The sequence below is a fragment of the Podarcis melisellensis genome, assembly GCF_964234715.1.
Source record: "Podarcis melisellensis genome assembly, chromosome: 5".
Lineage (NCBI taxonomy): Eukaryota > Metazoa > Chordata > Lepidosauria > Squamata > Lacertidae > Podarcis > Podarcis melisellensis.
Genome location: NC_138537.1, coordinates 77,970,492 through 77,993,325, shown reverse-complemented (window position 1 = coordinate 77,993,325; position 22,834 = coordinate 77,970,492). Strand labels below are relative to the sequence as shown.

General features: G+C 41.4%; 1 protein-coding gene across 2 annotated transcripts in view; it reads left to right on the top strand.

The window, feature by feature from the left end:
- NRG3 (neuregulin 3) overlaps positions 1 to 22,834 on the top strand; it is a 618,135-nt gene that overhangs the window by 245,941 nt on the left and 349,360 nt on the right. For both annotated transcript variants that reach the window (XM_081913619.1, XM_081913618.1), the window contains exon 2: positions 4,125 to 4,254. In XM_081913619.1, coding sequence (XP_081769745.1) covers positions 4,125 to 4,254 — 130 coding nt within the window. The remainder of the gene's footprint in view (positions 1 to 4,124; positions 4,255 to 22,834) is intronic.

The following is a 22,834-nucleotide window of genomic DNA, read 5'->3' as shown; positions in this document are numbered from 1 at the left end:
AATTATTTAGGTTCTTTTGGAATCTGTACCTCCATGTAGCTGATTGATTTAAAGTTTAGGTGTCATCTGCATTGCCCACTTGATCTGCATTTGCCCTTTGGGCAATATTTTCATAAAGGAATTCAGATATCACAGTTAATTTTTAACTCTACAACACTCCACAGCACACCAATTAATCCCCCCCCCCTTTCTTCTGGGATATTGTCATGAAACCCTACAATACTTGTCTTAACCAGAGTCAATAATGAACGGAAAAAATAAAATGAAATATTTATATGGAGAAGAAACCCCCTGTCAAACTACTCTCAGCCCTTTTATAAGTTCCTTGTCCATCTGTAGCCACAACAGAAACTACTTTCAAAGCTCTCTAAGGAAAATAAGGAATAAGCTCTTCTAAAAGTCAGTTTTCAGTATACCTAAAATTTTGTCCATTTTCAATTTTATGAAATATATTCCACAAAACTGTGCTGGCAGTTTCTGGTTTTCTCCCCACCCCCACCACCTTTTTTTGGAAATGTTCCATCTTTTGCATAAATCTCCAGTGGTTGTCAAGCTTATTTTTGTAATGCAGAAATGAAAGCACTGTATTACAGTTGAATGACTACCAGGGCACTGGGCACTTGCTGCCCTTCTATAAAGAGAATGATGCTCCTGAAATTACTATAATTTCACATTTCCAGAAGTAGGATTCACCCCACCTCCGTAATATGGTGTTATATCCACCAGAGAGTGGCTGTCAGATGAAATCTAATTGAATGGAATTGGATTGTCATTGTATTGCATGTTGAGCGTGCAGCAGTTTAAAAGTGCTGATTAAAAAATAGACGTAACTTCTTACTATTTAGCTTGGCGAAGGAATTCATGGTAAATGGGTAATGGAAAATTAAAGGCTATCTTGACGTACAGAATGGCATTGACTTAATCGAGGATGGTGAGCCAGAGTAGCTGTTGTTCAGGCATGTGCAATGAAGGTTTTAGGCTGTGGCAACTGTGGAAATAATGAGAACATTGTTTGCAAATGACCCTTCCTGAAATTTCAGTGCACCCAGGAGATGAAAATTGGTGACTTTAGCTAAGATGTTCAGGGTATACATCCTCTTGCTGTGGTATCACTAAAGCTATGTGTTCCCCCTTTCACCATTTTCATCCAACACTTTTGAAATGCTCCCTGGTTCCATTCCTGCCTGGTCGCAGCCTAGCTTTAGTTTCATGGAGCACCTGAGTGTTTAGGGACTATAGGCAATATAGGGAAGGATTGCTTCTAGATTTTTTCCGGGAGAGGTAAACGCCAGCATGAGAAGGAAGTTGAATGTAGCCTTGAGCATAATGAAGAGTGGACACAACTCCTCCATATGGGCATGGCCCAAAGTAGAGGGTTCGATGGGAGTGTATTTCATAGTTTAACTGTGTGATCTCTATTTGTATCTTGCTTTTCTACTCAGAAGTTTAAGCTTGTATATGTTTTCCTTTTCTCTGTCTTTTATATTTACAACAGCCTTCTCAGGTAGGTGGCTGGCAAGGAATGAAGGTACCCAATCCACGTGCAGTGTACTAAGCCCAGGAAATTCTGTTGGCATCCCTGACATCTACTACATGTCAGAGGAAATGTGTTGTAGCCTCCCCTCTTACATACAGTCATAACTCGGGATAAATATGCTTCAGGATAAGTATTTTCGGGTTGCACTCCGCGGCGACCCGGAAGTAATGGAGCACATTACTTCCGGGTTTCCGGGTTTCACCACTCGCACATGTACAGATGGTCAAAATGATGTCACACGCATGCGTGGAAGCAGCAAAACACGACCCGTGCACGTGCAGACGCACTGTCGCATCTTAAGTTCTGTTCAGGATGCGAATGGGGCTCCGGAACGGATCCCGTTCACATCCCAAGGTACCACTATACTAGTTTTCTCTGTGCTGGATTTTCTGGGGCTGGATCCCTGGCTGGTTCTGAATGTTCACTTGCAACATTTGATTTCTTGAAAGGGGTGTTTAGCTCCCATAGAGCTGATATGTGACTGTAATTTGAGCACTGAAGAGTCATCAGTTAGGCAATACAAGAGAACCATGCCATATATTTTGAATGTTTTCTTTTGTAGGACCCAGCATACAGAGTGACTTGTGTCATGTTCACATTTTAGAGGACAAGGTTTTGCAATAATCGTCTTGAAGGAGATCAGTTTGTAAAACTGAAACCTGTGTTTTCGGTAATCCCTGCAGTGGTTTTCCTTTCATAGTTAAAAATGTGCTTGCTCTGGTTCTCTTTAGAGCACCATGTTCCAAGCATCCCCTTTCAAAATGATGTTGTAACAAAAATATGTGTGGTCTTGGGAGAAACAAACAAATCATATTGTGTGGAAAACCTTTTCGTCTTGTAACTACAATGAATGCAACATAAAGCAAACTCTGGAGAGAGCTTTTAAAAAAATGTCTCTTCCACATTAAGCAGCCATATTATTTTTTTTACCTGGTCTTTGCTGTTTGGTAGTCGGTAGTCCCGCTCAGTGCTATTTTTTCTAGAAAAAGAGGTGTCAGAACTCACCATGAACTTGTTCTCTTATAATGGCAATGGTGCCCACCTGAGAGGTGCCGGAACTCAGTTCTGGTGAATTCCAGCTGAAAAGGGGCCTTGGTTTATCTCCTGTTGCATGGCATTTCAGTTACCCTCTTCTAGATGTGCTCAACTTGGCAAGTTATCACCGTTTAAAAGGGTTGAGTAAAGCTACAAAGAGAAATGATTGTGGTGGTAATTAAAAGTTCTCTCACCTTGCAACCTGGCTGACTCCAGTATTGGGATAATACTGACTAGGGTTAGTAGGGTTACTACATTGTCTCTGATGAGAAGTCCAGTGTCTGCAGCTTTCAGTTTTTACTGAGATCTCTGTTGCTATCGCTACTAAGTGGTCATGGTTGTTTGTAGAATATGTGCCATAACCCCGGGGTGTTTCCAGTCCTAAAGGGATTGAATTGAAAAAGTATTTCTAGTCAATATTTTACTGATCTCAGCTTCTCCAGACCCTCCAAGTGTCTCTATTTTCCAAGGGACAGTCTCATATTTACAGAAGCTGTCCCAGTTTCTGATTTGATCCCAGAATGTCCCGTTTTTCCTTAGGGTAGTCCCTATTTTCATTTGAGAAATGTTGGAGACTATGGAGTTATGTGACCCCCGAGCCAAGGAGAAAAGTAACTAGACATTTAGAAGACACCTGAAGGCAGCCCTGTATAGCATGGGTAAGCAAATGCAAACTAAGGCCCGGGGGCCGGATCCAGCCCAATTGCCTTCTAAATCGGACCCGCGGACAGTCTGGGAATCAGCGTGTTTTTACATAAGTAGAATGTGTGCTTTTATTTAAAATGCATCTCTGGATTATTTGTGGGGCATAGAAATTCGTTCATTTTTTCCCCTTCAAAATATACTCCAGCCCCCCACAAGGTCTGAGGGGCAGTGGACTGACCCCCTGCTGTAAACGTTTGCTGACCCCTGCTGTATAGGGAAGTTTTTAAACGTTTAATGCTTTATTATGTTTTTATATATGTTGGAAGGTGGTTGGGGCAATCCAGTCAGATGGACGGGATATAAATAATTAAATTATTGTTGTTCTTCTTCTTCTTATTGTTGTTAAAATTTGTATACTGCCCTATACCCGCATGTCTCAGGGTGATTGTTATTACTCTGGAATAGGGCACCACTATTTTCATTGGAGAAATGTTGGAGAGTGTGCATTCTTTACACTAACTAGCAGTGACTCTGCAGTGTTTCCTAGCCCTGCCTGGAGGTTCCAGCGTCCTGGGATCTTCTACATGCAAACGATGCACTCTGTCTCTGAACTACAGTACAGTAGACCCTGTATTCTGATGGATCTCACCCTTTTATCTGCTAGATGCTGTTCTGAAAGTACTCCTGGTCTTACAGTTTAACTTTGTGTAGACAGGATGTTGGCCAGTGGCCTGATCCTGCAGGCTCTTCTTATGTTTTCATCACTGATCTCCAGGTTATCCCCTAGCTCTACCATCCCTGTTCTTGTTTTTTGAAACCAAATGTTGGCAACCTGGCCAAGGGCATACTTCTCTACTATGTTTTCCTATACTGACAGCATTTTCTTTCCATTGTTCTTTCTCTCCAGATACCACAACATACTCCACTGAACAATCTGAGCACTTTAAGCCATGCAAAGATAAGGATCTTGCATACTGTCTCAACGATGGGGAATGTTTTGTCATTGAAACCCTGACAGGCTCCCACAAACACTGCCGGTAAGTGTTAATATACTTGGGATCAATAATAGCAGTGCAAATCACCACTGCATTCCAGGAGGGGAGAAATGAGAAAATATTTAAAATATTATTCTTGATCATAAATGAGCGGAAACCACAAGAGGTCAGGTCTTCTTTTTTGTGATTATCAGAGAAACTTGTAATGGACAGCTAAGAGTTATAAAATGATAAAAAATGAGCTTCACTAAGAAGGTTCTCCCGAAACATGGAGGATATGTTTAATGCTGAAGTGTGAGGACAAGGAAAACTGTATACATTTTGCAGGTAGAAGCTGTTTTAAATAATAATAAAATTCCTGCTTGTGATTAAAGTTTGCATTATGTTTGAAAGTAAGAGAGGAATTTTGATAACAACACATCCTGTTTCAATAGAAAAAGTATTTCTAATGATCAGTACAGTTTAATTAGTGATACTCAGTATTATATACAGGGTTGACTTCAGGAAGTTTGGGGCTTCTAGGGAAGAAATTTGTGAAAGGGCCCTCAACCTGCAGAGAGGATGAGCTGTATGCAAGATATTGGCTAACAGCAAAACATCCAATCTATATTCAGTACCAAGTCTCCTGCAAGGAGGTATTTAACCCACAGATCAGACTTCCCCTTTTTGTGATGTCATATTTTCCAGCAATTTCTATATATAATTATTCAGATAATCCAGATAATCCTACTGCAGTTATCAGGTGAAAATAGAGCATTAGTAAAATAGAAAATAGAGCATTATATATTTTTTATCTGGCGTAGAATATTGTATGACTTCTTTCTGCATATACATTAGGCAACATTTTTATTTTAAAGATACGGACAGCTTCAAAGGAATGTCACAGTTGCCCATGGGCAATGCTTGCCTTTCACATTTCCACAGCTGAAGGAAAAGTCAAAATGGTGGCCCCGCATCCCTGCTGTGGAGTCACTTGTTATTGTTTTTAAATGAACACACAGCTAAAGGCTGGAAAACAGTGCCTGTCTGAAATCTGGTGACTGAAGTGACTGATTCATGCTGCTTCTGTACAAAACTAGCCCTGCCCATATCTTATGTCTTATGTCTTGTAGAATTGATTGTTGGATTGTTGTAATTGAAATATTCAACAAAATGCTCATGATTAGCACTGACTGTTAGATCACATGGTGGACTCAACCTCCAAAACACTTTTTGCATGGACATGCAGAGTCCCCAGATCCCGCGCGGCCCCCCCGTCATGTGGAATAATGACTCAAGACAACGTGCTATGGGATTAAATTGGCCACAACTTTATTAAATTTCAAATGTGGGTAGACCTTGGCTCAGGCATTGGGCGTTCTCCCTCCCCAGTCCCCAGCAGGGGACCTAGGGAGCATCAGGGTTATCCAGTGTGGGGGGGGATGGGCCGGCTCTGGAGAACATATGTTCAAGCAGAGATAGGCACCCCCGTAGCGCCGCCTCCTCAGGGGAGAGCAATGACGACCTTTCGGCGTACGGTCAAAGCCTCCCTTCAGAAAACCCCTTTAACGGGGAACCCTGGTATCGCCGCCGCAAAGAGGAAGATGGACAAAAGGATTCCGCCCAAGGCCTGATACCGCCAAAGTTGTGACGTTTTGCTACCTTAACGTAGCAGCGCCCGCATACCTGTGAATAAAAGTTAACCTGCAAAACCTGTGAGGAAAAATTAACCTGCAGAATAAGACATTAACTGAGGGTGGGTAGGGTGGGAGAAGCTCTGGAGCCAAGTGAGAATTCCCAGGTAAGATCCTCCCTCTATTGTGTGGGCAGGTAATCCCTCCCCTACCGGGCCTGGTCTCCTTGGCAACTCTTCCCCCAAGTGGGATTGGACAACTGACTGAGGTAGGCGGAGACCTCCAGGTATCCCCCTTGAGGGAAGGCAAAGCCAAGCCTATGCTGTTGGAGCCACTCCAGATCTAGGGGCTGCACGCGTCCACGCAAAGGGCGCCCCCCGTTTTAAGCGGGCAGCGGTCATTCTCCCTGATCCCTTCATTGCTCCACCACAAACTTTTATCATCATGATTTGGAAGAGTTCTTTCACATTTCCACTAAAAAAAAGTTTATGAAATGGTTCTTGTATGAGTGATCCTGTAATTTATAGTTAATAGCACTCTTTGGATTTTGAATACAAAGGTCCCCTGTATGCTTTGAACACAAATGTTTCTAAATAGTGAAGTTCTTATTGCTAGAGTGGTAGTAGCAGTAGCAGTAGTACTTATTAAATTTATATAATGCTCCACACCCACAGGTCTTAGAGCAGTTCACAAGATAATATCACTATATAGAAACACAGAATACTTAAAAACAAAAACAACCAAATAACACTCCCCCCCCAAAAAAAACCCCACACATTTAAAATGTTCCAAACAATACCTATAATTAGAGGCATAAAGTGTTTTAAGGAATGGCAGAAAGACCTTGCCAAGTTTATTTGGCAAGGGAAAAAACCACGCATAAAATTTAAGCTATGAACAGAGTTGAAGGAAAAAGGAGGCTTTGCAGTCCCTGACCTTAAACTGTACTTTGAGGCAGCGAGCTGGACATGGATTAAGGATTGGATATTCATTAAAAACACGGAAGTCCTAGATCTGGAGGGATGGGATATTGTGTACGGGTGGCATGGCTGCATAGGCTATGACAAGGTTAAATCCCACAAAGGATTTTAAAATCATATTGTGAGAAGGGCATTATATGAAGTATGGGAGAGGAGTAAAAAATCAGTAGTAACCAAAACACCATGGTGGCTGTCACCAATGGAATCTATGTCGGTTCACAGGATAAATATGAACAGCGATTGGTTGACATATAAGGATTTAGTAGAGGAAACAAGTAGTGATCCGAAAATAAAGGACCTAAGCGAATTGAAACAGAAGGGAATAACCTGGCTGGAGTACTATCAACTAAAAGCTGCCCTTGAAAAGGATAAAAGAACCAAAGGATTTGACAAAAAAAATATCCTATCTGGAGAAGGATATTTTATATAATAATCAAAAGACACTTTCAAAAATGTACAAACTACTTTTGAATTGGCAAAGAAAGGAGGAAGATATTAAAGAAATTACAGTAAAATGGGAGAGGGACCTGGGACATACGATCAAACCCGATATTTGGAATGAATTATGGACTAAAAATATAAAATTCACATCTTGTTTCCTTATAAGGGAAAATCTTATGAAAATGTACTATAGGTGGTACCTGACCCCTGTAAAACTTGCAAAAATAAATAAATAAAACAATAACAAGTGCTGGCGATGTAAGGAACAGATAGGAACATACTACCATATGTGGTGGTCCTGTCTAGAGATACAAAGATTTTGGAACATGATTTATGAAGAGATAAAGAGATTGATAAAAACTACATTTAGCAAGAAACCGGAAGAATTTTTACTAGGAATGGTTTCAGATAATATTCCCCAAAAACAAAACTAGGCTATTTATGTATGCAACGTCAGCAGCAAGGGTTATAGTGGCAAAACACTGGAAAGATAAAAATACACCCACTAAAGAGGAATGGGTAGTCAAATTGTGCGAGTACTTGGAGCTTGCAAAGCTGACAGATGCAATAAGAGATAAACCTAAAAAAATGGTGAAAGAAGAATGGGAATGTTTAAATAATTATTTAGGGGACAAGGGCTCAACAAGAAAGACCTGGCTATGTTTAGAATGATACCGCATAGAGAAATGCTCCCTGATACCAAGATGAGGGATTCCTTTGGAATGCAGATAGAGAGAATTGATAAGAATAATGATCTGTTGTGAGCTTGACGGAAGTGTACAATACATGAGCTTTCCTGCTTTGGCTCATCTTCCTTTTTCCTTTTCCTTTTTTCTTTTTTTCTTTTTTCTTTTCTTTTATATTTCCCATAGTTGCTTATGTTCTGTGTCATGTATTTTGATATTTTTAGTAGGTTTTTTTTAGTTTTTTTCATTACTATTAAGGAATTTTCCTTTGTAATTTTGGTTGCCTATATTTATATGTACTTGTTTAAAGCAAAATAAAAGTTAAAAAAAAAAGAAGTAGCTCAAGGAAGATTTGGGGCAGGGTAGGAAGAAGAAAAAAATCCATCAAGCTTTTAATATTCTGTGCTGGCTGGCGATTTTGTTTTTTCCTTTCAATCCTATATGCTTCACTGATCATTCCCTTCTCCCCCTTTATTTACTTTCCTCATATGACACACTTATTAAATTAATTATTCTGAATCATGCAGCGTGGCAATTTATGGCATTAACTCGCTAAACCTATCATAAAACTTTATAGGCACTTTAGGAAATGGTTGTATTTGTAGCCAGCTCAGACTTACTGCTAAGCCTAGGGCAGGAGTCGATGGGAAGAGCTTTCCTTTCTCCAAACCACCTCAGCCCATATGCTTTCTGAGCAGAAAGAATCAGTGAGGTGGAAGCAACAGGGTGGTGGTGGAAACAGAGTACTGTATCTCTCAGGCAGAGAGCAGCAGTGACATAGCTGTGACTCAATAAGCAAGACTGGATCTCATAATGGGGGAGAGGTGATGAATACATGATAATATTTAACCTTGAATTCCAAAATGCCTGAGGAACATTTGTGCATGAACCAGCCCTAAGATGGGGCCCACTGAGTACAAGCCAGTTGGTTCCTGCCCCCCCCCCATCAAGTTAAAACATTGTTGTAGGTGAATGGATTCCTCCAAGCAGATTTTGTGTTTGTCTGTGTTGTTTTTCCTTATTCTCAGTAAGGAGAACAACAGGTGGTACAATATTGGCAGGAAATAATTAAATAAAAATGAATATAGTCATTATGTGTTCAGTCAGTGAATCAGCAGATGCTTGGCACTGGTTGTATTAATAAGGCTATGGATTCTATTGATTAAGTGCCAGCAGGGATGAATATCAACCATGAATTGTCTTTTATTTGCTGTATTTTCAAGGTTGTTACACTTCATTTTCCCTTCCAAATTTCTGGCATGTTCACTCGGGCAATTGCATCCTTTGAGTGGTGGGTCTAGCAGAATCACACTGTTCCGTTGCTACAGCAGTTCTGCTGCTGTTTGCTAACTAAAAAAATGTTCCCTTTCTTGTACAGTTACCTACAGGAATATGTACAGCTGGACGCTGGGTTTTTATTTTCCAGTCAGGATTTTCAAGCCGTTCATACAGCTTGTTTATTTTCTCCTAGGAGCTCTAAGTGGTATACACAGAGAATAAATATTGACTGTGTTCAGGGCCATCTTTAGCATATGTGCCACCGGGGTGCAAAGATCCACCCAGTGCCCCCAAATTTAGTTTAGCCCCCAAATTAACTTTTATTATGCTTATGTCAGACACCATGCTTACGCCTTATCTCTTGTTTACGAAAGAAGGGAGGAAAAAGAAATGTGTTTCTCGCTTAGCATTCGTCGTAAAATGAAGAAAAAATGCAGCTTGCGGAATTCATAGTGTGTGCTCTAGGCGCGTTTTTGCAGAAATGGAAAACTAAAATCACGAGCTGAAACCCATGTGTAGTAGAGCCCTAAGTACTAAGTAGTTAGTCAAAGAAAATGCCAACAATTAGCAAAAATGAACATTATTTTTTTAACAATTTCTCTAAACAAATTTGCACTGTAAGTGATGAAATTAAACCACGCCGTTGTGAATGACAAGTGTCGCCGCTGGTGCGGCACATCTTTGGTAAAGGAGCACACAAAGTTGAAAGACCTTTAGTGAAACAGTAGATATACATTTCGGTAATACCTAGGTATATATGTATTTTGTTTTTCTAGCTTGATCAAAATTATTTATTATTTCATAACAGGTAGATAGTTAAGAGCTTAGGGGGCTCAGTAGCAGGTGCCTGGTGCCCCCCAGAATTTGGCGCCCGGGTGCCCTGGACCCCTTGCACCCCTGGGTAAAGACAGCCCTGACTGTGTTCTTGCAGCAGTCCTGTAAGTTGGGTTTAGTTGAGAGACAGCAATCCCTCAGTGAGCTTCACTCTAACCACTACACAGCACTAATTCTGTGTCACATAGCTTCTGAAGCACAGCCAATACAGTTTGGCTGGCATGTTTGTGAGTAGTAGGGATCATGGCCTCCCTTTCCCCTCAATAGGAGTTAAGGTAAAGGATCCATTAGGTCCAGTCGCGGACGACTCTGGGGTTGCAGCACTCATCTCGCTTTATTGGCCGAGGGAGCCAGTGTACAGCTTCCGGGTCATGTGGCCACTTTTGGCAAACCAGAGCAGCGCACGGAAATGCCATTTACCTTCCCTCCGGAGTGGTACCTACCGTATTTTGCGCCCCATAGGATGCGCCGGCCCATAGGACGCACCTAGTTTTTTTGGGGGGAAATAAAGAAAAAAAATATTATTTCCCCCCCAGGTGCAGGGCTGGAAGAACCAGGTCGGGGAACAGTGGGAAGGCGCGCTCGGCCTCCCCGCTGTCCCCCGAGCTTGTGGGGCTGGCGATGGGGAGAAGTGCGCTGAGCCCGGGACTGCAGGCAGCTCTGCGTGGCCATTGGGAGCCAGGCGGGACTTCGTGCCCCGCTTCTGATGGCCGCGCAGAGCTGCGCTGAGCCCGGGACTGCAGGCAGCTCTGCGCAACCCTCGGAGCCAGTCTCCTGAGGGTTGCGCAGAGCTCCCTGAGGCCTGGAGTGCGAGAGGGGTCAGTGCGCACCGACCCCTCTCACTATCCAGGCTTCAGTGAAAGCCTGCATTCGCCCCATAGGACGCACACACATTTCCCCTTCATTTTTGGAGGGGAAAAGGTGCGTCCTATAGGGTGAAAAATAAGGTATTTATCTACTTGTGCTTTGACATGCTTTTGAACTGCTAGGTTGGCAGGAGCAGGGACTGAGCAACGAGAGCTCACCCCATCACGGGGATTTGAACTGCCGACCTTCTGATTGGCAAGCACTAGGCTCTGACCCACAGTGCCACCCGCGTCCTCAGGCAATCTTTTAGGAAGCAGCAGTTTACCATGCTGTGCATTTAATTGCTTGGCAAGCGGCTTGTCTATGTCATGAAGCCGAATGAGGAGAATTTCTCCACACATCCATACCCAACTGGGAAAAAAATGGATTAGCAGAGGAGTGGTAAAAATCTACTTACTGCTTGGCAGGATGCTACAGGCCCAAGGTAGATGGTATTTCCTCAGGGTTGCCCACTGCTGTGTCCCATTCGCCTGCACTCTCCACACTTAGTACCAGTTTCCAGGGAGGCTCCAGAGAATGGGGAAAGGCTCCTTCTTCACCCCCTGTTCTCTCCTCCTCCCACTCCAGATGTTTTGGGACTACAATTCCCATCATCCCTGACCACTGGTCCTGTTAGCTAGGGATGATGGGAGTTGTAGTCCCAAAACATCTGGAGGGGCGAGTTTGGGGGTGCCTGTGCTAAATAGTTGTCTGTATTCACACACACTCTCTCTGTGTTATGTGTGCATTGTTCCTCAGCATTTCAAAGGAAGTGTGAAGGACAAAACCATGCAACTGACAAAAGACATTGCCAGCAAGTCATTTTCAAATGAGGATTTTAAATAAGAGTTTATAGCAAGCAACTTTTTTTCAAACCTCCAGCAGGCATTATTTCAGAGGCAGCTGGTGACGTGAAGCAGCCTCTGGTACACACAATAAGACTGGAATGGTAAAAATGGAGCTAATTGGAGGTGAAATAATATACTGAGTGACAAAAACAAAAAACAAAAAACCCAAGTCTACTATTTCTGTTGTTGCTTTTAACAGCTTCCCCAATCTGAGTCCAAGCACCTAGGGAAACTCATTTAAAAATCTACCATTGGGCACAATTTAAAAAACAAAACACAAAAAACCTGTCTGGGAAGAAATGAAAGTTGAAATATGAAGTTCCTTCAAAGCTGCTGCTGTTATTGTTTTAAAAAGTAAAGCAACACAAAGTTATGACTTTGAGAAGCTAAATATAGATTGCCTATATGTCCCCACCCTGGCTCCTTGCTTTTTTTTTTTTTGAAGTGGATTCTTCCAAGTGGATTGAAGATGAGTAATCTAACTCTGCTGAACCAAATATGCAATTTGATTAGAACTTGTTGTTAAAATTCCATTTCAATTCTTATTAAGTCCCTGAGGGTCTTTTTTTTTTAAGGTTTTGACAGCACAAGCGCTTTATCATCCATCATTATCCTTTCCAACAGGGTGGCATAGTTGGCGCTTGGCGATTTTATTCTCACAGCAACCAGGTGAAGGAGTTTAAACTGAGAGGAAGGGGCGTTGCTCATTAGTAGAGCAAATGCTTCACATGTAGAAAGTTCTAGATCCAGTCCCTGGTATCTCTTGTCAGTGCAGACAATACTGAGATGGATGGAGCTTATGAGTGAGAAGGCTGGTCTCTCCGGGAAAAGTCTAGCATTCTGGCCAACATATTACGCTGACTGTGTACAGAGGATGTGGCTGAGGGTGGGACAGAAAATAGCACATGCAGATTAATAAACTTCTAAAAAGCTCGTGTCCAATCCTCAAAACCTTTTTTAAAAAAGTATTGGAGAAGCTTCACATGTGCCTGGGGTTAGCTCTGAACAAAAAATGGATGTGAGGCAAAATGTGCACCTACAAAACATCAGTGCAAATGCATGTCTTTTGGATTGCTACCATCTCGGCCACAAGCCATCACAAAGTTAGGTTTGCTTAAGACCATTGAAATCAATGGAATTAAGCACCCCTTCTATCCTGTAGGGTTGTGGCCATAGTGTTGGACATAACTTTAACTAACTAACTAACTAACTAACTGACTGCATAACTAACTGACTAACTTACTAACCAACTAACTAACTGTATCTTGTCTTTATCTGGTGAAATGGCCCTCAAGGTAGATTGCAATACTGAAATAAAATATGATATGAAAAAATAAGTGTTTTTACTCACTTTATAAAATGCTTAGAGGTGGATGCTAACAATCCTATATAGGTTTTTTTTCATGTCTGCCTTTTTGATATACTCCGACCTGAAACGGTGCAAAGCATAACGTTACAGAAGATTGCTTCCAACATGTAGGTCAAACGGAACGGAAATGACATTACTGGATAGAGAAAAGCACTTAATTGGCAAGCCAGTATCGCAAGGTTAGTTAACTTTCACTGAAGGAAAAACACAATCTGTTAGGCTGACACCGACAAAGATTTGGGAAGGGAAGGAGAGCTACACAGTTCTTCTAGAAGTATGGAAAGGACAGCCAACAAACATTTTGTTATTTATTTATTCAAAGCATTTATATTGTGCTTTTCAGCTGGAAAGGTTCTTAGTCCCTGGTACACATCAAGAAAAATAACACAGTCTCTGCCCCCACATTTACAGTCTAAAAATTATTATTGCAATTATTATTATTATTATTATTATTATTATTATTATTATACACTGCCCATCTAGCTGGGTTTCCCTAGACACTCTGGGTGGCTTACCTATTATTATTATTATTATTATTATTATTATTATTATTATTATTACCAGTTGCCTTTCACTAGAAGGTCCCAGGGTGGGTTACACCAAGATCATCAGCGGACTATATGCTGTCCACTGGGATGCTGCCATGAAATACTTTAGTGAGGAATCCTCACCCAGAAGAGAACATTTACAGTTTCTCACTGCTTAGATCAGGGGCCAGCAAAAAATTTCCACAGGGGGCCGGTCCACTGTCCCTCAGACCTTGGGGGTGGGGCTGGACTATATTTTGAAAGAAACCCCTCCCCTGCGAGTGGCAGGGGCTGGCGGTGGCGGAGGAACATTGAGTGGTATGAAAGGGCTGGCTCTGGAGAGGGGCTGCTTAAAATGGAGCTCAGCCAACCGCAGCTCAACAAAGCCCAGCCCCCTTCCTCCTCTAGGCAGGGCAGGAAGAAGCCAGGAGGAGCGAGGGAGGAGGGCTGCCGCGGTATGTTTAAGGGAGAGGGAGGTGGAATTGGTGCAGCCCAAACGATCAGAACCCCCACACCGATCCACGTGGCGAATCCCAGACCAGCCGCGGGCCAGATCCAGAAGGCAATTGGGCCGGATCCGGCCCCCGGGTCTTAGTTTGCCGAGCCGTGGCTTAGATCCATGCCATCACATGAAGGCACACTATGCTGGGATGGCACACCCTATGATTTTAAATGTAGTGGACAGGGATCCCTGAAGCTTTTCGTGGCAGCATCTTTGTGATTGATGTAATGGGGGGGGCAGTCCTGTGTTTATTGAACGGCTCCAGTATAGAATGAACACAACTCCATAGCTGGACAATCACTTTGGACCAAAATCTTGATGGCGATGATCTTGCTCAAGTCTTCCTAGCAATGCCCGCTAGCGTTTTTCTTTTCTTCCAACTTTTTCTTCCTAATGGCTGCCACTGAAAGTTTGTTGTGGACATGAAATTTCAAAACAATTCAAATTTGGAAGCTATATATTGAGGTCAAATTTTCATTCAAAATATGAAAGTTTGAGCACTTGTGACTTGTTGGGGGTCTTTGTTTCTCCCACATGTTGAATTATGTCAGTAGTACAACAAATGTGGATAAAATAAAGTTGTAAACTGCCTTGAGTGCAATGCAGTCACATCCTAACAAAAAGAGAAGTGCATGTGAACTATCAAATACTAATTACTATTGCATGTTGACTATCATTGCATGCCGTCAAGAAAATACACATGAATACTAAATCCCATTGCATGTCAACTTGCAGTTACTAAAACCAGTTGCATGTCAACTATCAAAGATCAACTGCCAAATGAGAAATACTGTATTTTGTTTTTTTTTTAATATAATTTTTATTAAGTTTATAATATGCAAAATCCAACTTCCAAATACATATTTCCATAGATCTAATAGACTCCCCCCATCTTCCGAGCACTGCATTCTCTATCGATTCAAAACCTCAGCAATTTGTTAACTTATTTTAAACATAATAATATGTCTTCCATTTTATCGTGATATCTGGTCTCTAAACATTACAGTCCAAATCCATTAATTTTTAGTTTCAACACAATAAAATTATTTCATTACACCACTTCTGTCTTGTTATACCTTATTTTCCAATTCAAAAATTTTCCGATGCTGAAGCTGTAATTTCCTAAAAAGGAGCATTTTTTAACATTCATACAACTTATAATGCTTTTTCAAATAATCCTTGAACTTTTCCCAAACTTCCTCCGTTTCTTCTTCTCCCGAGTCTCGAATTCTGCCAGTCATTTCAGCCAGTTCCATATAGTCCATCAGCTGCGTCTGCCATTCTTCCAATGTGGGTAGATTTTGTGTCTTCCAGTGCTTTGCCATCAAGATCCTTGCTGCTGTAGTAGCATACATAAAGAAAATTCTATCTTTCTTTGCCACCCTCTGGTCCACCATGCCCAGGAGGAAGGCCTCCGGTTTCTTGGGTAAGGTAAATCTAAGCACCTTTTTTAGTTCATTATGTATCATCTCCCAGAAGGCCTTCACCTTCGGGCAGGTCCACCAGAGGTGTAAGAATGTCCCTTCCTCCTCTTTACATTTCCAACATTTGTTATCAGACAGGTGATATATCTTTGCAAGCTTGACTGGGGTCATGTACCACCGGTATATCATTTTCATAATATTTTCCTTCAGGGCACTACATGCCGTATATTTCATTCCGGTGTTCCATAACCTTTCCCAGTCTTCGAACATAATGTTGTGCCCCAAATCCTGTGCCCACTTTATCATGGAGGATTTAACAATCTCATCCTGTGTATTCCATTTAAGCAGCAAGTTGTACATTCTCGAAATTAACTTAGATTTTGGCTCTAGCAACTCTGTCTCTAATTTCGATTTTTCCTCCTGGAAACCCACTTTTTTGTCCGCTTTAAAAACTTCCTGAATTTGGGCATAATGCAACCAATCTCGCACCTTGTTTTTTAACTTTTCCATACTCTGCAACCTCCAATTATCTCCAATTTTTTCAATTATTTCCCAATATTTAGGCCAGTGGGCCTCCATATTGAGTCTTTTACGTGCTTTGGCCTCCATCGGTGAGAGCCACCTCGGAGTTTTACTCTCCAATAAGTCTTTATATTTTGACCAGACCATAAAAATTGCCCTTCTGACAATATGGTTTTTGAACAATCTATGAACTTTAACCTTGTCGTACCACAAATATGCATGCCACCCAAAAGCATTATCAAATCCTTCCAGGTCGAGGACATCGGTGTTCTCCAATAAAATCCAATCCTTCAACCAGCAGAGGGCTGCAGATTCATAATATAACCTCAAGTCCGGCAGGGCAAACCCCCCTCTTTCTTTCGCATCAGTTAGTATTTTAAACTTTATTCGGGGCTTTTTGCCCTGCCAGACAAATTTAGAAATATCCCTCTGCCATCTTCCAAAACATTCCACCTTGTCCACGATCTGGAGGGCCTGAAACAAAAATAACATTTTCGGCAATACATTCATCTTTATAGCAGCTATTCTACCCAACAAGGAAAGTTTCAGTCTTGACCATGTTTCCAAGTCTCTTTTAATCTCTGACCAACATTTCTCATAATTGTCCTTAAACAAATTCAAGTTTTTGGAGGTCAAGTACACCCCTAAGTACTTTACTTTTTTAACCACATTTAGTTCCGTTTCTTTTCTGAACTCCTCTATTTCAGTAGTTGTCAAATTTTTTGCTAGAACTTTAGTTTTTTGTTTATTCAGCTTAAATCCCGCCACCCGACCAAAGTCAGAAATTAATTCTAACGCTCTTTTAGTACTAGAGGCTGGCTCCTGTAATGTTAATACCAAGTCATCTGCGAATGCTTTCAGTTTATATTGTTTCTCTCCGACCACAATTCCCTGTGCCAACCGGTCATTTCTGATCATGTTCAATAGCACCTCCAGGACTGAAATAAACAGCAGAGGAGATAGAGGGCACCCCTGTCGTGTCCCTTTTTCAATTTTGAACTCCTCTGTCACCACGTCGTTTACTATCAATTTAGCTTTTTGTTCTGAATAAATTGCTTCTATTCCATTTTCAAACCCCCGCCCTACTCCCATCCTTTCCAAATTTTTCTTCATAAACATCCAAGAAATGTTGTCAAAGGCTTTCTCCGCATCAATAAAAATCAACACCGCTCTTGTATTTGAGTTTGTCTGTAGGAATTCCAAAATGTCAATGATGTTTCTTGTGTTATCAAATAAATGCCTGCCAGGGAGAAAGCCTGCTTGGTCCTTATGAATCACTTCATTTAATACTTTCTTAAACCTGCTTGCCAAAATGTCTGCAAAAATTTTATAATCCACATTTAGGAGTGAAATAGGACGGTAGTTTTTAAGTTGGGTTTTTTCAGTTTCTAATTTTGGTATCAACGTGATGAAAGCTTCTTTCCACGTTTCCGGTGCCTTCTTCCCCTCCATAATCTGGTTACTAACTTCCAACAGTGGTTGTATCAACGAATCCTTCAATACCTTATAGTATTTGGAAGTAAGTCCATCTGGTCCTGGAGACTTGCCCAGTTGGAGGTTCTGAATGGCGCATTCAATTTCTTGGAACGTAATATTACAGTTCAAGGTTGCTCTCATTTCCTGAGGTATTTTTTGTAATCCATTAGTTATGAAAAATTGGTCCACCTCCGAATCTTTTTGTGGCCTTTGTGAGTAAAGTTCTTTGAAGTATCTCTGGAAACACTTTCTAATTTCCTCGGGTTTCTGAACCATTCTCCCTTCGATCTCTAGATTTGTAACTGTATTAAGCTTTTGTCTCTTTTTCAACTGCCAAGCCAGCAGCTTCCCACACTTGTTAGCAGATTCAAAGGATCTTTGTTTCATTTGTTTAATTTTCCATTCCACCTCCTGATTTATCAGTTTCGAATATTGTGCCTGGAAAAACTTCACTTCTCTCAATACTTCCTTTGATTTAGGCCTGGATCTCAATTTTTTCTCTCCTTCTCTTATTTTCTCCAAAATCTTCTCCTTCTTTTCATTCCAGAGCCTTTTTTTGATCGTATTCTGCTGTATTAGAAACCCTCTCATAACTGCTTTACTTGCGTCCCAGATTGTTCTTTTTTCCACATTTGTCTTTAGATTTATTTCAAAATAATCCTTTAAAGCTTTTTGGGCCTTCCTAACAATCTCCTGATCTCTTAACAAAGCGTCATTCATTTTCCATCTGAAAGATCCGGTTGTGTTTAATCTCAGTTCCATTCTCAAAGCATTGTGGTCGGAGCAGGTTTTTGGGCAGATTTCCACTTTTCTAGTCTTAGGTGCCAGTCCTCTAGTTATCCATATTTGGTCGATTCGCGTCCATGTCATATGGGCCTCAGAAAAGAAAGTTCCTTCTTTCCCTAGAGGGTTCTTGATCCTCCATATATCAGTCAAGTCCAAATTGTCAGTCATTTCGAAAAAAGTTTTTGGTAGTCTGCCGTCTTTCGTTATGTTAGCACTTTGCGACTTATCCATATTCACTGAGACGACTCCGTTCATATCTCCCAACATGATAATGTTGTTGTAATCCAAATAGTCCAGCATAGTCTCATGCAGCCTCTTGAAAAATTCCAATTTCCCTTCATTTGGGGCGTATATTCCTAAAATTAAAAACTTTTCTCCTTGTGTCTGAATTTCAACCGCCAAAATTCTGCCCTGTTCATCTTTAAATACAAATTTTGGTGACAAGTTCTCCTTTGCATATATCACCACTCCTCTTTTCTTGACTTTGTCCGATGAAATAAATTCTTGGCCTAACCTTTTATTGATTAACACTTTTCTGTGGAGTCTTGTCACATGTGTTTCTTGCAAGCAGATAATGTCCAATTGTTCTTTTTTCAAAATATGAAATACTTTTCTCCTTTTTTCTGGAGAGTTCCCGCCATTTATGTTCCAACTAAGAAGCTGTAGAGACATCCCGGTCTAGTACTTAAGTATCACAGTTGGGTATCTATGTTATCCTCCGTTCCCGAAGGATGTGGTGCCGGTCCGCCTCCAGATGGTCCTGGTGGTAATCCCGGTGGTGGAGGCCAAGAATCTGCGGCTCTCTTTTGGAGGTCCTCCTCGTTGTCGTGCAGGAACTTCTGCTGGTCCTCTAGTGTTTTAATTCTTACCTTCTTTCCTTTATAAGTAAATGATAAACCTTGAGGGAATTCCCACCTGTAAGGAATTGCGTTGTACCTTAACAGTTTGGCCAAGTCTGTATATGAGGCTCTAAGGTCCAACAGATATTTAGGAATGTCTCTATAAATTTCTGCTCTTTTGCCTTCAACTTCCAGAGATTTTTTAAAATGTTGGCCTAGTATCTTGTCTCTTTCCTCTCTTGTTCTCAAACAAACCAAACAGTCTCTGGACTTGTCTTTCTTAGCCGATCTTCCCAATCTGAAGGCCGTCACAATTTTAAAGTCTTTGTCTTCCTCAACCCCCCAAAATTTAGAAAATAACTGCGTCAAAAATTCCTCTAGGTTGCCCTGTTCCAGTTCTGGGACGGCCCTCAGCCTAAGATTGCATTCCTTACTTTTCAATTCCACCATTGACAGGTAGGCTTGCTGTTCTCCTACCTGTCTTTTCAGAGGTCTTACTTCCCCTTTGATCTCCTCGACCTTTTTGCACGCTTGCTCAGCTTTTTGGTTGGCTTCCGCAGCTAGTTTATAGTTCTCTACCGTAGCTCCTTGCAATTTCTCAATGGCCTGGGTATGCTGGGAAACCTGATCTGATAACTTACTGATAGTAGATGTAGCTCTGTCAATTTTAGATGACTGATCATCCACCTTTTTATTCAGAAGTGCCAATTGTTCCAAAATTTGTTTCAAGACTGGATCAGTTCCTCCAGTTGCCATATCTTCTGTGGCAAGCGTTTCAACTTCTTCCTCCTGCGCCGTCAGCACAGTTGGTACAGAGGATCTACGTTGATGGATTAACGTTGTTTGAACAAGCTGCCCAGCTCTCTTATCTTTTTCTTTAGCTTCCTTAGCTTTAGCTGCTCTTGTTTTCCCTGGGCCACTCATTCCCCAGCTGCCTCTGTTCAAGGTCAAATAGTCTTTCAATCCATGAGAAAGGCAAGTCCAGAATGTAAACAATTAAACCACAAAAAATCTCAATATGGTACAGTTCCCAGACCTCTATACCTCCGCAAATCCACTAGGGGGGGTGTTTCATAGGAAGGAAAGTTTCTTTTCCACCATCAAAGTTCCTATTTCAACTTTTATAGTCCCCAAGTTCAAAAAGGAGGCTTCCAGATAAATCTGTTTCAAAGTAGTGCCACAAGGTGACAGAAAGGTTCCAGTATCAGTATTAAAGCGATAATGTATCCATCAATGCGACAATTTGTACTTCAGAGAAAGTTTCAACAGCCTGACAGTTCTCCTTTGCAACACTGGCAGCCCGACAGCTCGGTTATCCCCTTTAACTCCACGTCACTCCACAGTAGGGGGAAGGTTCCGTGGCAAAATAAACCAAAAGATTTAATCCTTCAATCCTTTTACTTTCTAAAAACACAGTCTATTGATGCCCCTTCGTGCTACTTTCAGAGTCTCTTTTTAAGCGCTTCAGCCCACACCGAATTCTTTGCTTTGCTCTGATTAGCAGGATCGGGAGACGGAATTCCTGTTACTCGCCTCCCGTTTTCAGCCGAATTAAATGAATTTAAGTCAATCTTTAAGTCAATCTTTAGTACTCCTTACTCACGAATAAATTGCAGCCAATTCCGATGTTTTTCAAGAAGAAAGGTCGACGCTCATCAGCAGCAGCAGCGCGGCTTCACTTCCGCGAAAAGAGCGATGAACTCACAGCGCCGCTCCCCCTTTCACGCTCCGGAGCCTCTTACGAGGTCCCTTCTCCGTTTCTGGGGGGGCTTCTGGCACCCGCCGAGTCCCACGGCCGCAGGCTCGCTCTGCCTGCGGTTTGTCTTAATGGGTCTCCGCTTTGCCGCAGCGGACGACCCTTTTTCGCGGAGCCCCTCTTCACAGTGTAAAGAGGACCGCCATTGCCGTTTTGCGCCACCTCCGGAAGTGAGAAATACTGTATTTTGGAATAGGAAATAGAATTTTACTGGGGAATTCGTCGGGGTTTGCATGTCATAAGAAGCTATAGTTACTCTGCAATGGAGGCAAAAACATCCAAATGTCTCTTTGCTGCTGCAAAAGGAGGGTGACGCTTCGCCTGCAGCTTATTTTCAGAATGCTAAAACAATTACCATTACATTCAAGCACAGCCTATATGTGCCAAATGTCTGTTTTTTTGGGTTGCCTAGATGCACCTGAACTTTCTGGGGATGTATTTTATATGTAGTGTAATAAATTACTGAACACCATGAATCCTGTGTTTGTGCATGCAGAATTGCATTTCATTTGGCTACTGATATAGGGTGGCATTCAACTAAGCTACGCTCAGAGTAGACCCAGTTAAATCAATGGAACTAACTTAGTCATGTTAATTAATTCCAATGGATCTATTCTGAGTAAAACTTAGTTGAATACAACCAGTGTTTTGGGGAGAGTGAGTTTTCCTGACAATTTTTCATTTCCCCTGTTCAATATTAATTTATGCTTTTAATCTGCTTCTTACAGTATACTCTATTATTGTTTATACTGTATTCTAGGATTTTTATGTAAGTCTATTTGGGGGTGGAAAATCATTTGAAAAGTTTGCCGAAATAAAATAAATAAATAAGCCTCTCTCTAGACCTGCACATACAGCTATAATGATATCTAAGTTTTACTGCCCACTGAGACAAACAATATGTTTTTGTTACGGAGCAAGAAATCCTTTGTTTCTCTTTCGGCCTACCCCTCCGACAGGTGTCGAACTCAGTATGCACTGTGTCTAGTGTTTTATGTAATGAAGCAATTTTACTTTCCACTGAGCACCTTCAGAGGATCTGATTTTGCTAATGATTTCCCTTTGGACAACTTTGTTTACTAAACATTTTAATTTGCTGAATCCCTTCCTATTTTTGTAAGCACTGAAGCTTGCACACACAACATAGTGCGAGTTATGAATTGCCAATGAAGGTGCAACTCTGCAGTCGCAGGATTATCTTAAAGGCGCAGGGCTGCACTGGTGGAATCTAAGGCATGGATGTTTTAATTCCAGGCATAACTCATTTAGACAGTTCAATTGACTTGTAATGCCCCAAAGACAGGAGGAGTAATACTCAGAGCTGATTTTCTGTTGTTTATTTCAAATAGTCATCCAGATTAATAACCTCAAAAGGGGGCCATGAGGAATTAAATAATATGCACATAGCTAAGCAAAGGTTTTGTTGAGGTGCCTTGAATATATAATGATTATACATTTTGCCATACTGCAGGAAACAAAAATCAGGCCTGCAAGTTAATAGGTCGTGAATCAGAAAATTAGGATAGGCTGTGATCCCTAGACCATGCAAACAAGACATTGTGTGTTCCCTTGAGACCTTTGCACTTGTTTTGTGGGTTGACACTTTATAATTTACAGAGATGTTGATAAGTGATGGGGGGGGGATTAGCATGTTGCCTGCATTACAGGACAACACCATTGCATGTCAATATTGTTGTTGTTTATTTATTTATACTCCAACTTTTTGCCTGATGGATCAACAAGCAGCTTGCATGTTAAACTACTTTTGAAATTACAGAAAGTTTCAAAAGCAGCTTGGTGATGTTATATTAGGTGTTTCTGATATTCAGAGTGATTTAAAGCAACAGCAGCAGCAGCAACACAAACTCTGGGATGTGTGAGGTCTTTCACAGACC